Source organism: Strix uralensis, chromosome 15 (assembly GCF_047716275.1).
Source record: "Strix uralensis isolate ZFMK-TIS-50842 chromosome 15, bStrUra1, whole genome shotgun sequence".
NCBI classification, from domain to species: Eukaryota; Metazoa; Chordata; class Aves; order Strigiformes; family Strigidae; genus Strix; species Strix uralensis.
The window spans coordinates 19620677-19633455 of record NC_133986.1 but is presented as its reverse complement, the minus strand read 5'-3'; the positions used below and the strand labels follow the sequence as shown (position 1 = coordinate 19633455).

The following is a 12779-nucleotide window of genomic DNA, read 5'->3' as shown; positions in this document are numbered from 1 at the left end:
AACACAGAAAATTCATGGAGTGGGTGTGTGTGATACAACTTACTGACAAAATACCTAAGCCTGAAATTTTATCTAAAATTTAATATGTCTTCAAGCACTTTTAAAAATATGGCTCATGCTTCACCTCTCCCAACTTTCCCTCAGAAAATATGTCTGCTTGAGAATTCATCTTAACTATAAGTAAAATAGGAACTTGCAATTTTCAATTAAGGGAAAGTAAAAACCAGTTTCTTATGGATATGTCTGTTATTCCTGCTGATCTCATCAGATTTTAAACCATCATTCATGGAAGCATTCTCCACAACATCGGTAATGGCGGGATAAGTCACCACCTATGCAGTATGACCCTACTGCTCTTGAGTGACTGGCTGTATCTGGGTTCTTCTGTCCAGCCACGCAGTTAAAAGAACTTGAGCTTTGAATCTCCTTTATACTTACCTAACTAGTTCTTTAGATGTCATTACATACGATTTCCTATTAAACTGTTATGTGCCTGTCATTTGATTGGTTGTATCTTATCTATACACTACATAGGTACACAAGTGCCAGTCATCGCTGTGCAGTATTTTCAGCTCTGTATATTTTCACATGACATATTTTGACATGTCCTAGATTGTACATCCTCATGGGAAGCTGGTATAGACATTTCTTAGTGCATTAATGAATTATAGGTGCCCTCATCATTCTTATTATTCATCTATTCGTCTGTGTTAGAAATAACATCGTTGCTGTTGCATGACTGTAATTGATTTCGTATTTCTCAGGTTTACATGGTATTTCATTAGCATACATTTTCTCTTAGAGATATTACAAATTAAGTTTCATTGGTAATAATACTTTCTAAAATATATATATTGGTTGGCTACTTTTTAAATTGCTATGTATTTCCCTGTTTCTTTTGTGAACTGGGCATAACAATACCCATGTCCTTTTCTGTCCCCTAGAAATGTATGTATGACACCTGCAATGCTGAGAAGAGTGAAGTTGCACTGTGTAGTGTGCTCTCTACTTACTCCAGAGACTGTGCTACAGCAGGCGTGTCCCTGAAGGGCTGGAGGCAGGGCATCTGTGGTATGCATCCTAAAATACCTTGGGTAGGGATATTGGGGAACAGCTTTAGGAGAGAGCAGCCTGTGGCAGTCAGTACCTTTGTGCTTAGTCATCAACTTAGTTGGTCTTTGAAAAGCAGTATAACATATACTTTATAAAAAACTTTTGCCTGCCAAAATCAGTTCATGTCCACTTAATGCTCTTATGATGCATGTTCCTTGTGCAAAATACTAGGTGACTTCAGTACTCAGAGAAGCAAAAGAATATGAAGTGTATTAATCAAATCACAAGAAGGAGTTGCAATTAGGTTAGTTTTGAACACGTGGACCTCCTCATACATTTTAATTCTGATACTTTTTTTGCAGTTTATGTCAGCCCTATTTCCCATGCAAATGGTATCACTCTGATTAACTGTATTTTTCCATGTTACAGTAAAATAGTAATGGTTTTTAGTAAATATATATTGGTGATATCTGAGAATGTGGAAGTGTTTAAAGGCATTTTCAGCTCAGGACTGGCTAACAAATGAATAGAATTTCTTGGACACACACACTGTCACTAAATCCTGGGTTCGGAGTCCACATGTATATATCTTTGGCACAGCCAGAATTTATTATGAGATGGTATCAGAGCTGAGGATAAAACTCACAAGTCCCATCTTCTGAATTTTACTTCAACATTTCCATTTTTCCACTGACAATCAGATAGTTCAAGTGAGATTTGTCTATATCGACATGAAAATAGATATATTGGTTTCTTGACCAATAGCATCTGAATAGGAAACATAACAACAATTATTTTAATGCAGATTTGATGCAGGTATGATCTATTTAATTGCCTGATTTAGAGGCTAGCTGGGATATTTAATGGAGACAAACAATGTAACCACTATGGTGCTTTGTCTAAGGCATTTAAAATTGCAGTAAGAACAATTTAACAAATTTGTGCTGAAATAATTCAAAGGGAACACAGTGTAGTCCACAGCAAATTATCCTATAATCAGAAGATTTATGTCTAGACACAGTCCGTGTTTATTGAAAGCCTTGTTATCAACATAGAATTACTGACATTTTTTATGTCTAAACAAGACTGGTTTGCAGCATGCGTTAGACTGAAATCTGTGGACTCATGGCACAGCAGTTCATATTGATTCAAGCACTACAGTAACCTTGGGAAAAAAATGCTAATGGCTTAATCAGTGCAAATATTTCAGGCCTTATTTAAGAAGAAATAATCTTTTGGGGACGTGCCTGTGATAAGATTGAAGGTTGCGCTATTCATGAGTGAAAGAATAAATAGTCCTGTGGTCTGTCCCATTGCGGGGGTTGGAAGGGCTCTTCCAGCTCCTGCAGCTGTGTCCAGCTGAGCAGGGCTGCAGGCAGCATCCAAGGCAGGTTATATCCTGAGGGCACGTCTACCTTGCAGTCAGCAGAGTGTATGAAATAAGTAAATCCTACTAGCTAACTGTTGGCAGTGTGCTTATGTGATGCAATCTTTAGTGGAAGCATGAGCTGTTATTTGAGTTACTGGTTACCCAGAAGACCACTGGGGTCAGTAGTCTCTGTTAAGTCTGTTTTTCTAGTGCTCCTTGTGCAAGCTAGCTTGAAGCTATCTTTGGTATGCTCACATTCTCTGCATTCACATCTCCAGCTGTATGTGTGTAATCTAAGATTAGAAATCTGTGACCATGAGTACTACAATCAAATAACTTTTTTCTTACCAGATCTTGCTTTACCAAAATTGATCTTTTTCCTCTATGAAAAATTAAAGGGAGAAAGTAAACACCTTATTTTATTGTATTAATAGCTAACAACTGAGACATCCATTCACGTAAATCTTATGACAACTCATGTTCAACATCTTTATTAATAACTTCCTTATTTGGCCTATTTTTATTTACAAATACCAGTTGCTGCATCTTCATTGTATGCCTATAAAGCAGGAGAATATGGCCTGCCCAATTTATACACAGCATATTGTGTCTGCTCCAGCTAAAACCAGGAAACCAGCTGGATTTTGTTGGTGGAGGTGGTGGAGTTGAATGCATTCACCAACCTAGAACACTAATTAATCTAAGAACGTGTACTATGGTCATGGACTGGAAAGCCATACAGAGCTTTGTTTAAGCACGGAACCTGTTGCCGATATGGTGATAACATTGCTGCAAAGTTGATTAGCACAATTACCCATGAACAACTCCCCTGTACTTTCTAGTACATCTGTGTATCTGAAGAAGAGCCGTGGGGTTACATCTATGGGTGTTAGTTAGAAAGAGGTCTAGATGACTAGATCCCCAGTTCTTGTTGAATTTCAGAGGAATCTGGATGTCAGGCTTTCTTGAAAGCCACAACCTTAATGTGGCTGATATTTCCTGACAATATTTGATGTTATCCCTATGGATCACTACTGCAGATTTTATGGCAGAATTTTGAAGGTGTTTCTTGGTAGCCTGTGAAAATTAATCAGCTTTTCACTGTCTTACAGAGTCAGTTGAGCTCTTTAGATTTTGGTGTTTAACTGTTTGGTCCTCCCAGAGCTCTTAGAAACTGTTGTTTCTTATTTCCCCAGAGGATGACAACAAGAGTTTTCCTCAAGACACCTATGAGAATTCAAACACACTTTCTTCAGTAGCATCAAATGATTAACAGAGTTCCTTGGTACCACCCATTTAACGTCAAAATCTGCCCTTTACAAAATATGCTCATTTCTTTAACTATTCCCAGTCAAAGAAATTATTAGTAAAGGACAGAAAATTAATTTTTAACTACAAGGACAAGACAGAAGTTATTGGTTTCAGTTCTTGGCATAAGATAGCTAATTGTACAAATTACAAAATTATACTGATTCCCTTATTCAGTCAGGATATACCCTGCTGAGTATTTCAGTATTCAGTGTCACATAGTTTAGGATATGTGAGCAGACTTCACCCAGACCACTGGGAGACAAGGTCTTCTAGTTTGAAAAAAGCACATTTATGGGTACCAGCATGCAGAAAGCTGCATTAACAGCATGAGTGATGATTGCACAGAGAAGGCCATACATCCATTTTATTTCTCTTGCAAAGATCCCTCTGAGGAGTGTCCTGAGACTATGGTTTATAACTATAGTGTGAAGTACTGTAACCAGTCTTGCCGCTCGCTGGATGAACCTGATCCGCTGTGTAAAGTTCAGATCACTCCAATGGAGGGCTGTGGTTGCCCTGAAGGGACCTACATCAATGATGAGGAGGAATGTGTAGCTCCAGATGACTGTCCCTGCTACTACAAAGGCAAGATTGTTCAGCCTGGCAACTCCTTCCAAGAGGACAAATTGATGTGGTAAGCTGCTCTGATGATGCAAAGGCTGCATACCTGGGGGATGTCAGGGCACACTGGGGAAATCCCTGCTCTAATCCCTGAATGGTATCATTTTACCGTAAAGGAATGATGACAAATTTCTCCTAGATTACACCAAAGCAAATATTCCCCTGACAGGAAGTGCAGCCACAGCAAAGGTTAAGATCTTATGTTCCTGGTAGCAAACAAGAACCTGAAAACATGTTAAGTAGAGTAATATTTGCAATCTATCTCTATGCAGAGTTTATTGTGTGTAAAAAATATCCTTACACAGTGGGAGAAAGTTTTTTTGAAAACGGGGGGCTTGCAGAAGTTTCTGGCTTTGAAATGAAAAACCAAAGTAAAAAAAAACAGCAACACACTATCCTGCAGACTGTTTTAAAAATATAAATGATCCAGGAAAAAGCCCCAAAATCTCAGTTTTTAAAAGGAGTTTTTTAAAAAGAGAGAGAATTTTTGAGGAAAATACTAAAAATAACATAATTAATTTTCATCTGCAGGGAAAAACAATTGTCATTTTCTCATTTTCCGTCAGTTCAGGGCAACAATGAAAACACACCAGGGGAAGGCTGTTTTTCTCAAACTATTTCTATCTTTAAATATCTACATATCCTCTACCTCTTTCTTCCAACTCCCATATCTTTTTCTGAAGATTCTAGACTATTTTGTAAACACAGATTCACATAGTAATTTAAGAGGTCTCTTATTTAAGAAAGTGTAAGTTTTATCTCAGGGAGTAGAAAATAGACGCTTAGAAAAAACTTGATTCAAGGAAAATACACGGTAAAGCAGTGGCAGATGAAGGAAAAGTATTTAACAGCTGGGTGTCTTCATCTTCCTTCCGGGGATCATAATTCATGTCTGTGAACCTGATAGCTGTAACAAATATTCATTTTGATAGGAATTTGTTATTTGTGTGTCTAGTGAAGCTTTGCAGTGTATTTCTCTCTAGTGAGAGAGAAATGTGCAAAGAGCTGATGTGTTTCATTTTATGGAATCTCTTTAGCAAATGCATTCAAGGAAGATTAGACTGCATTGGAGAAACTGTCCTGGTAAAAGGTAAGATTTTGTTAAATAATGGCATTACGGTATCAATTAGTATTTATGATGTTTTTCTGTGTTATCTCTCACTTTCCGTAACATTTTAGTATTCTGCAGATTTTTGCCTTTTCCCTGAAATATGCTGGTTATTGATAATAGTTGTCTCTGTAAAAATGTCACCAGACTTGCTGAATTCTTTAAATGATGAAGATATTACCCAAAACTTAGAAGGTATCTGCCTCCTTCTCCCCACGCTGTTGGTGGGCAGAGCAAAAGCTAATAAAAACTGTAAATGAGAGACACATGCTGACCTCTGAAATGCTCTATTCCTGTTTACAATTGCTGATGGCATCCTTATTCCTTTCACTAAATTATCTTCTTAAAATGTTTTCTTCCTCCTATAGATTGCCCGGCTCCGATGTATTACTTCAACTGCAGCTCTGCGGGTCTCGGTGCAACTGGATCAGAATGTCAGAAAAGTTGTAAGACGCAGGACATGCACTGTGTAAGGACTTTACCTCCTAGCAGGAACATGGGACATGATTGTACATGTATGATTGTCCTTAACAAATGCTGATGGTAACGTGTTACACTGTTCACAGACCAACTACTTTACTGATAACACAGCAGCTCAACCATGTAGCTGTGATGTTTGTAGTTTGTCTGTCATTAACTTACAGTTATGGGATTTAAAAAAAAATTCAAAAGTTTGGCATCCAGAGCTAGCATCTCTGCTGGTTCCCTGTAGTTTCTGTGCATTAATTAGTTGCCTTGTGTTGTGTCTTTATATATGCAGTATGTCACTGAATGTGTTTCTGGCTGCATGTGTCCTGATGGGCTGGTATTGGATGGCAGTGGAGGATGTATTCCCAAAGATCAGTGCCCATGTGTCCATGGTGGACACTTTTATAAACCTGGGGAAACCATCAAAGTGGACTGCAACACATGGTATGTTATTCCAGGGAACCTTTTTTTATTACAAAGGTTGTTAAAATTTTCAGTGCATAGTGCACCCATCGGGGAGGATGCATTTTGAAGCCTTCCTCTTCATCATTAGAGCCATCAGGCCTCTAGTAAAAATAAAAGGGGAAACATGTCCTCTTTACAACATGCTGCATGAAGCTGCACTTGGGGAGAACAAGTACCAAGATCTGTCAAATGATTTCCATCCTTTTCTTCAAACTGCTTCCACACCAGCTTTAGAAGTACCAGCCTCATCCAGGTTGCTCTGTGGCTGGTCATTCTACAAGGGGAAATTGAGTCTGTGTCTGTTGGACACAGCTGAACCTCAGAAAAGGATTGAATTTAGAGGAGGGAAAAAACCACAATCTTCCAGTGACTTGCAGTGCTTCTGGGTGCGTAGTTCTCAGATAAGATAAATGAATGCTCTAGTTGCTCCAATTGCTGGTATAACTCTGCCATAGCCTTCACTGTTATTACTGATCATGGTGGGTAAAATGCCTTGAACCCTTACTGATTATTTAGGAGGATGAGACTGTATAGTCCTGCCAAGAGGATGCACAGAAAATAAGGGGCAGATCACCACTTGTACAGGCAGTCAAGTCTAACATGTGAAGCCAAACCCTGATAAGCAGTTGTTGATATTGCAGAGGACATTAAGAAGTTTTATTGCAGTGAGGGCTTTGTTCTCTTATGAGAACAGGACACACATTGGAAAAAAATTGCAGTCTCTGTGTCAGGGGTATAACTAAAATTTTCTGTCTGTGGTCCCCCTGAACTGGAGATAAAGTTTGTCAAGGTGTGGTGGGTTGGCCTTGGCTGGATGCCAGATGCCCACTAAGCTGCTTTCTCTCTCCCCTTCTCAGCAGGACGGGGTGGGGCTGGGGGCAGAAAATAAGATGGAAAAAACTTGTGGATCAAAATAAAAGCAGTTTAATAAAACAAAAGCAAAGGTCGCACATGAAAACAAAGACCATGTGCAGAAGCAAAAGAAAACAGAAGATTTATACTCTACTTCCCATCAGTAGGCGATGTCTGCTGCTTCCCAGCAAGCAGGGCTTCAGTATGCGTAGCAGTTGCTTCGGAAAACAAAGGTCACAATACTGAATGCCCCCCCTCTCCTCCTTTCTCTTAGCTTTCACTGCTGAGCAGACATCACACAGTATGGAATATCCCTTTGGTCACTTTGTGTCAGCTCTCCTGGCTGTGTCCCCTCCCAGGATCTTGCCCACCCCCAGCCCACTGGTGAGGGGGGAGCATTGGAGACTCAGCCTTGATGCTGTGCCCGGCAGCAACCAACACCCTGCGGTGTCATCAGCACCTCTTTAGCTACCCCCACAAAGCACAGCACGGTGGGGGCTGCTACGGGGACAATGAACTCCATCTCAGCCAGACCCAATCCACAGGAGAAGGCAGGGATAATATTGGTTCATGCCACTGTAGTCAAGAACAGAACTGACCACAGGGTACCTCACAGATTAATATTCAGAAATGGTTGAAATATTCAGTTCCTCACCTTGAATTTACCTCCTAAATCTCCACTGTCTGCTGCCAATACTTGATTTAAAAGATATGTGAAGGGAAAGATAGAATAAAAGTAGACAAAGTTCAAACGTGTCTTGGTAGTAAACATGGACTTTCTGATTAGTAAGACATCTCATGGCATGGTCTCAAAACAGTTGAGAGGGTAAGCCTGGAAGAGTGAGAGATGATTGCTTTCTTTGATGTACTGCAGAAGACAAACCTTTGAATTACTCTGCCCCTATTTGGGGTTCAGGAAAAGCCACGTTTCATACAAACATTGTGATTGTCTTCATTTTGCCTCCCAGCACCTGTAACAAAAGGCAGTGGAAGTGCACAGACAATCCCTGCAAGGGAACCTGCACTGTGTATGGAAACGGGCACTACATGAGCTTTGATGGGGAGAAGTTTGATTTCCTGGGAGACTGTGACTATATCCTAGCTCAGGTATCAATTTTTTTCACTTTTCTATCCATATGCTTTTCACAGCTTACACTGCAGGGTTCAGTCTGAGTAATTAAAGGGCTATTCCATGAAAAATAGTCAACACTGGTGAGCAGACCCTACTGCCCTCCTCTTGTACCTAGAGGAGATACAGTGAGATTTTGCATACAAAGGCCAAGCAATTAACCCTCGGAAGTGACACAAGAGGGCACTGTGTGATCCTAAACGATTAACTCCTGGACTGGAGAGCCCTTTCCTGATGTAATTCCAGCATCTGCAAGGGAAAGGAATTGGTGTGGTGTTGAGAAGCTAGATGTTTCTCTCAGCCACCCAATACTGACAGTATTTTTGTTGTGACAGAAGCACGTAGAGATTAACGTGTCAGCCTCATGTATAATAATTACATGTAATGAGACAGTACTCAGTGAGACATTTTGTCATCCCCAAATTACAGTTTTGTTAATTTTAAGAAAAAATATTTTTACTTTTCTGACTGCGTGGGACTGGTGCTATAAAAAGCTCAGGTTTTTTTCCTTAGCTTTTCTCTGAAATTCCTGGTCAAATACAAACCTGCCACCCGGTCAGCTGCCATCAGATTCTTCAAAAATGCCCAGAGTTTTGGTGAACAAAAAACTGACAAAATAGCAAAAGTCATATTGGAGTGTCATTCCTTCAGAGCCCCTGAACATGTTTAAGACTGGTTTAGTTGCTTGAAAAGATCTAATGCAATGTTATCTCTTTTTCTAAGGATTTTTGCCCCAATAACATGGATGCTGGCACCTTCCGAATTGTAATTCAGAACAACGCTTGTGGGAAGTCACTCTCCATCTGCTCCCTGAAGATCACACTGATTTTTGAGGTTTGTCTAGAATAGGTTATAACTGAGGAGATGTAGTCTTGATTTTGTAGCCATTAGTGTAGCATCCCCTTATATTCCAACTCAGTTGCTGCTAGAGAGTACCTATGGAAGTCAAACAGCCTGAAAGCAGAGGCAGGCATGCTGGGAAAGGTTTAGGTATTTGATGTTAACAGGTCTGGACACTTCTGCAGGTGAGGGCATAGATGCAGGGAGTCAACAGCACCCTATGCATTTACATCTGTGACGTTAGTGGTATAGAAATGATAGCAAAGTTTTGAGGAGCATGTTTCTGTAGCATGGTATGAGCCCAGGGCAGGTGTAACTACAGAGGGAAGAGCTTCTTCCCTCCAGCTCAGGCTTAGCATTTCCCCAAAGTGTACACAAAAAAAAGAGATTTCTCCCATAGTGGGGGGTGAGGGGATGGTGAAACAAAGCAGACCGACAAAGGGTGTTCTAGTGTGCCCAGTGGCCTGTGCACTCAGGAGCTGCTGTGCCAGCAGAACAGATTTCATCTAGAATGCAGACAATTTCTGTGGCCACAAGGTAAGACTTGTCCCACAAGGGCAGACGTTTCCCATTGAACTCAGTGGGTCTCATCTGTGGCTCACGTGTCTGGTGATAGACTAAGATGTAGTGCAAAGATTACAGAAAAAATAAGATGAAGGACAAGAGGCAGAATACCAGTGCTGTTACACAAAGCTTTCTATTCGACTTCCTTCCATGAAATGTATCTGTTCCTTGTAGAGCAGTGAAATCAGGCTCTTGGAAGGAAGAATTCAAGAGATAGCCACTGATCCAGGAGCTGAGAAAAATTACAAGGTGGATCTCAGAGGAGGTTATATTGTGATTGAAACAAATCAAGGGATGAACTTCATGTGGGACCAGAAGACTACTGTTGTTGTTCATGTGGCACCATCTTTCCAGGTACGTATGAGATGGATTAAGAATTATGATTTTAAACTCAAAGTTATGTATCCAGAACTGGAGTCCCAGTTTGAAAAGCAGGGCTTGGAAAAGTGTTCAGTTCAGTGGACAAAAGGAAGCAAGCAGGCCATGTCTTGTGTTTTATTTCATTGTTCAGTCGGTATGAAACACTCCAGAATATTTGGAGCTAGAAATGAAGTCAGAGACTTTGCAGTATTGGAGGGTTAACAGAGTCATTTTATCACTCAAAGTTCAGCTTTTTCTAAACCGTATTTTGATGGCAGCTTAGAAATTTGCAGCTATTTTGCCTTGGCCTGTTCTGTAGTGTATTTCTGTCAACCAGTGGGCTTCACTCAAAATAACCAAGACATTTACTTTGTCAACACAAATTACCTAGGGAAAAGTTTGTGGCCTTTGTGGGGACTTTGATGGCCGCTCAAGGAATGACTTCACAACCAGAGGGCAGTCCATGGAGATGAGCATCCAGGAATTTGGAAATAGCTGGAAAATAACAAGCACCTGCTCAAATCTAAACATGACGGACCTGTGTGCTGATCAACCTTTCAAGTCTGCCCTGGGACAGAAGCACTGCAGCATCATTAAGAGTAACATCTTTGAAGCCTGTCACAGTAAGGTAAGCCTGTTCTCTCCTCCTCATTGGTTTCACACTAGGTATTTGCTGCTATTATGCAGCACATTTGCACACAAATTTTTAATATTAAAGGCTATTACACAGCATCCTCAAGTACAAGAGCTACCTCTTTCAAAATCCCACTTTGCAGCTATACCAGTTGAATACTCTTGCACAGTATTGAGGAAACAACAGTGCCTCTTTTGAGCAACCGAAGACTAAGAGGATAATAGTTGGCCACTTTACTTTTAGAAGTAAAACATTAGGTATCTGTTTGCAAAATCTAGATATAAGTTAGCATAAGACTGTTTGTATGGGAATCCTTGGGAAAGTTTATTCAATTTACCTGAAGAAATTAATTATTTGTCTTTTTTTAGACACAAATTGAATTAATCTAAACAGAAACAACGCTATTAGTTCTTAATGAGAATGTCTATGCATAGATTCAGTGCAATTTAATAAGCCATTTCAAAAGCAAACTTGGCTTAATTTCCTCGGTTAGTTCATGTTGGCACAGGTTAAAACACAACAGAAGTGAAGCTCAGTGGAAATAGGATTTCCTTTTATACTCACTTAATCACTGTCTCGCAGTGATTAGAGAGTGCACATACCATATAGCTGTGCTAACCCAAAGTGAGGTAGTTCAGTCCTGCAGAAATTACACTCGAAAGACATTTTGGGTGTAAATGCCAGTATTACACACACAAGAATGAGAAGATTTAGAGTCTAATTCTACCAGGCAGGTGAAAATAGAAAACTACCTGTTGTAAAATATGATAGCTCCTTCATGACAAACCCAGTCTGTCACAAACTCGGCCTGGTTCTGCCAAAGAAACTGCCAGCTCATGGCAGAAATTCAGAGCCCTTTCTCTCATTAAAACACAGTGCACCAGGTACATCTGTGGTAACAGATCTGTTGGTATTCTGACAGGTCAACCCAATACCGTATTATGAATCTTGTGTTTCTGACTTCTGTGGCTGTGACAGTGTGGGAGACTGCGAGTGCTTTTGTACCTCAGTTGCTGCTTATTCAAGAAGTTGTAGCAGAGCTGGTGTTTGTATTGACTGGAGAACGCCTGCCATTTGCCGTAAGTATTGCACTAAAAATGCACAGCTAAAAGCAGTGCTCCATGCACTCAGGCACATGGGAGATAAAGAGCAGAATTCTAACATGGCTGTGCATGTGTGATTTAACAAACTCTTGTTTACAAGATTTAGAAAATAACCCCTGCCTGGCGTCTGAGAACTGGAGGTTTTTTATTCTTCTGTTCCAGCCGTGTTCTGTGATTATTACAATCCACCCGACAAACATGAGTGGTTCTATAAACCCTGTGGAGTCCCTTGTCTAAAGACCTGCAGGAACCCACATGGGAAGTGTGGCAACTTGCTGTACAGTTTAGAAGGTAATTATTGCTTGACTTCAATGCAGTTTATGGGAGTTCAAGCTATTAGTCTGGTTTTCAATGTCTTAAGCATCAAAGTTGCTGAAGGGCTATCCCATTTGCCCCAGAAACTCATTGACCATTCATCACCAGGAATTCCCCATGTAATGGTGCCATTCATAGCATAATTTGCCTGTTGCCTTTAAATCTGTGATAGATAAAAGGTCATTCAGTCTAAATTTGCAAAGAATAATTATCTGTTGACAAACAGTTAATTAAAACTTTTGGGATAGAGGGAAAAAGAGGACATGGAAAAATAATTGACAGGGTGAAGAACATTCATCCAGGGACCACAGTTTGGGATCAAATCTGCATCTGATAGAGGTATTTATGTGTTTTCCCTGGATCTATGTAAAGCAGACTAAGAATTCTTTGTTTACTTTAACTTTCCAGGCTGTTACCCTGAGTGTAGTCCTGACAAGCCATATTTTGATGAGGAGAGTAGGGAGTGCGTCTCCCTCCCCAACTGCACTTCATGGTAGGTCAGTTGATGGTGAGAGAGGTAGAAGAAGACTGGAAAGGACAAGATAGGCAATGTTTGGTTTATGTTCACAAGCAATGGCAATTATAAT

The 12779-nt window shown here is 40.2% G+C and overlaps 1 protein-coding gene across 2 annotated transcripts in view; it reads left to right on the top strand.

Moving 5' to 3' along the window:
• The window catches only part of LOC141950002 (mucin-5B), a 45930-nt gene that overhangs the window by 16281 nt on the left and 16870 nt on the right, over positions 1–12779 (top strand). For both annotated transcript variants that reach the window (XM_074884266.1, XM_074884265.1), the window contains exons 15-26: positions 945–1071; positions 4115–4367; positions 5392–5444; positions 5831–5931; positions 6223–6374; positions 8216–8354; positions 9100–9210; positions 9955–10134; positions 10532–10768; positions 11697–11853; positions 12040–12168; positions 12601–12685. In XM_074884266.1, coding sequence (XP_074740367.1) covers positions 945–1071; positions 4115–4367; positions 5392–5444; positions 5831–5931; positions 6223–6374; positions 8216–8354; positions 9100–9210; positions 9955–10134; positions 10532–10768; positions 11697–11853; positions 12040–12168; positions 12601–12685 — 1724 coding nt within the window. The remainder of the gene's footprint in view (positions 1–944; positions 1072–4114; positions 4368–5391; positions 5445–5830; positions 5932–6222; positions 6375–8215; positions 8355–9099; positions 9211–9954; positions 10135–10531; positions 10769–11696; positions 11854–12039; positions 12169–12600; positions 12686–12779) is intronic.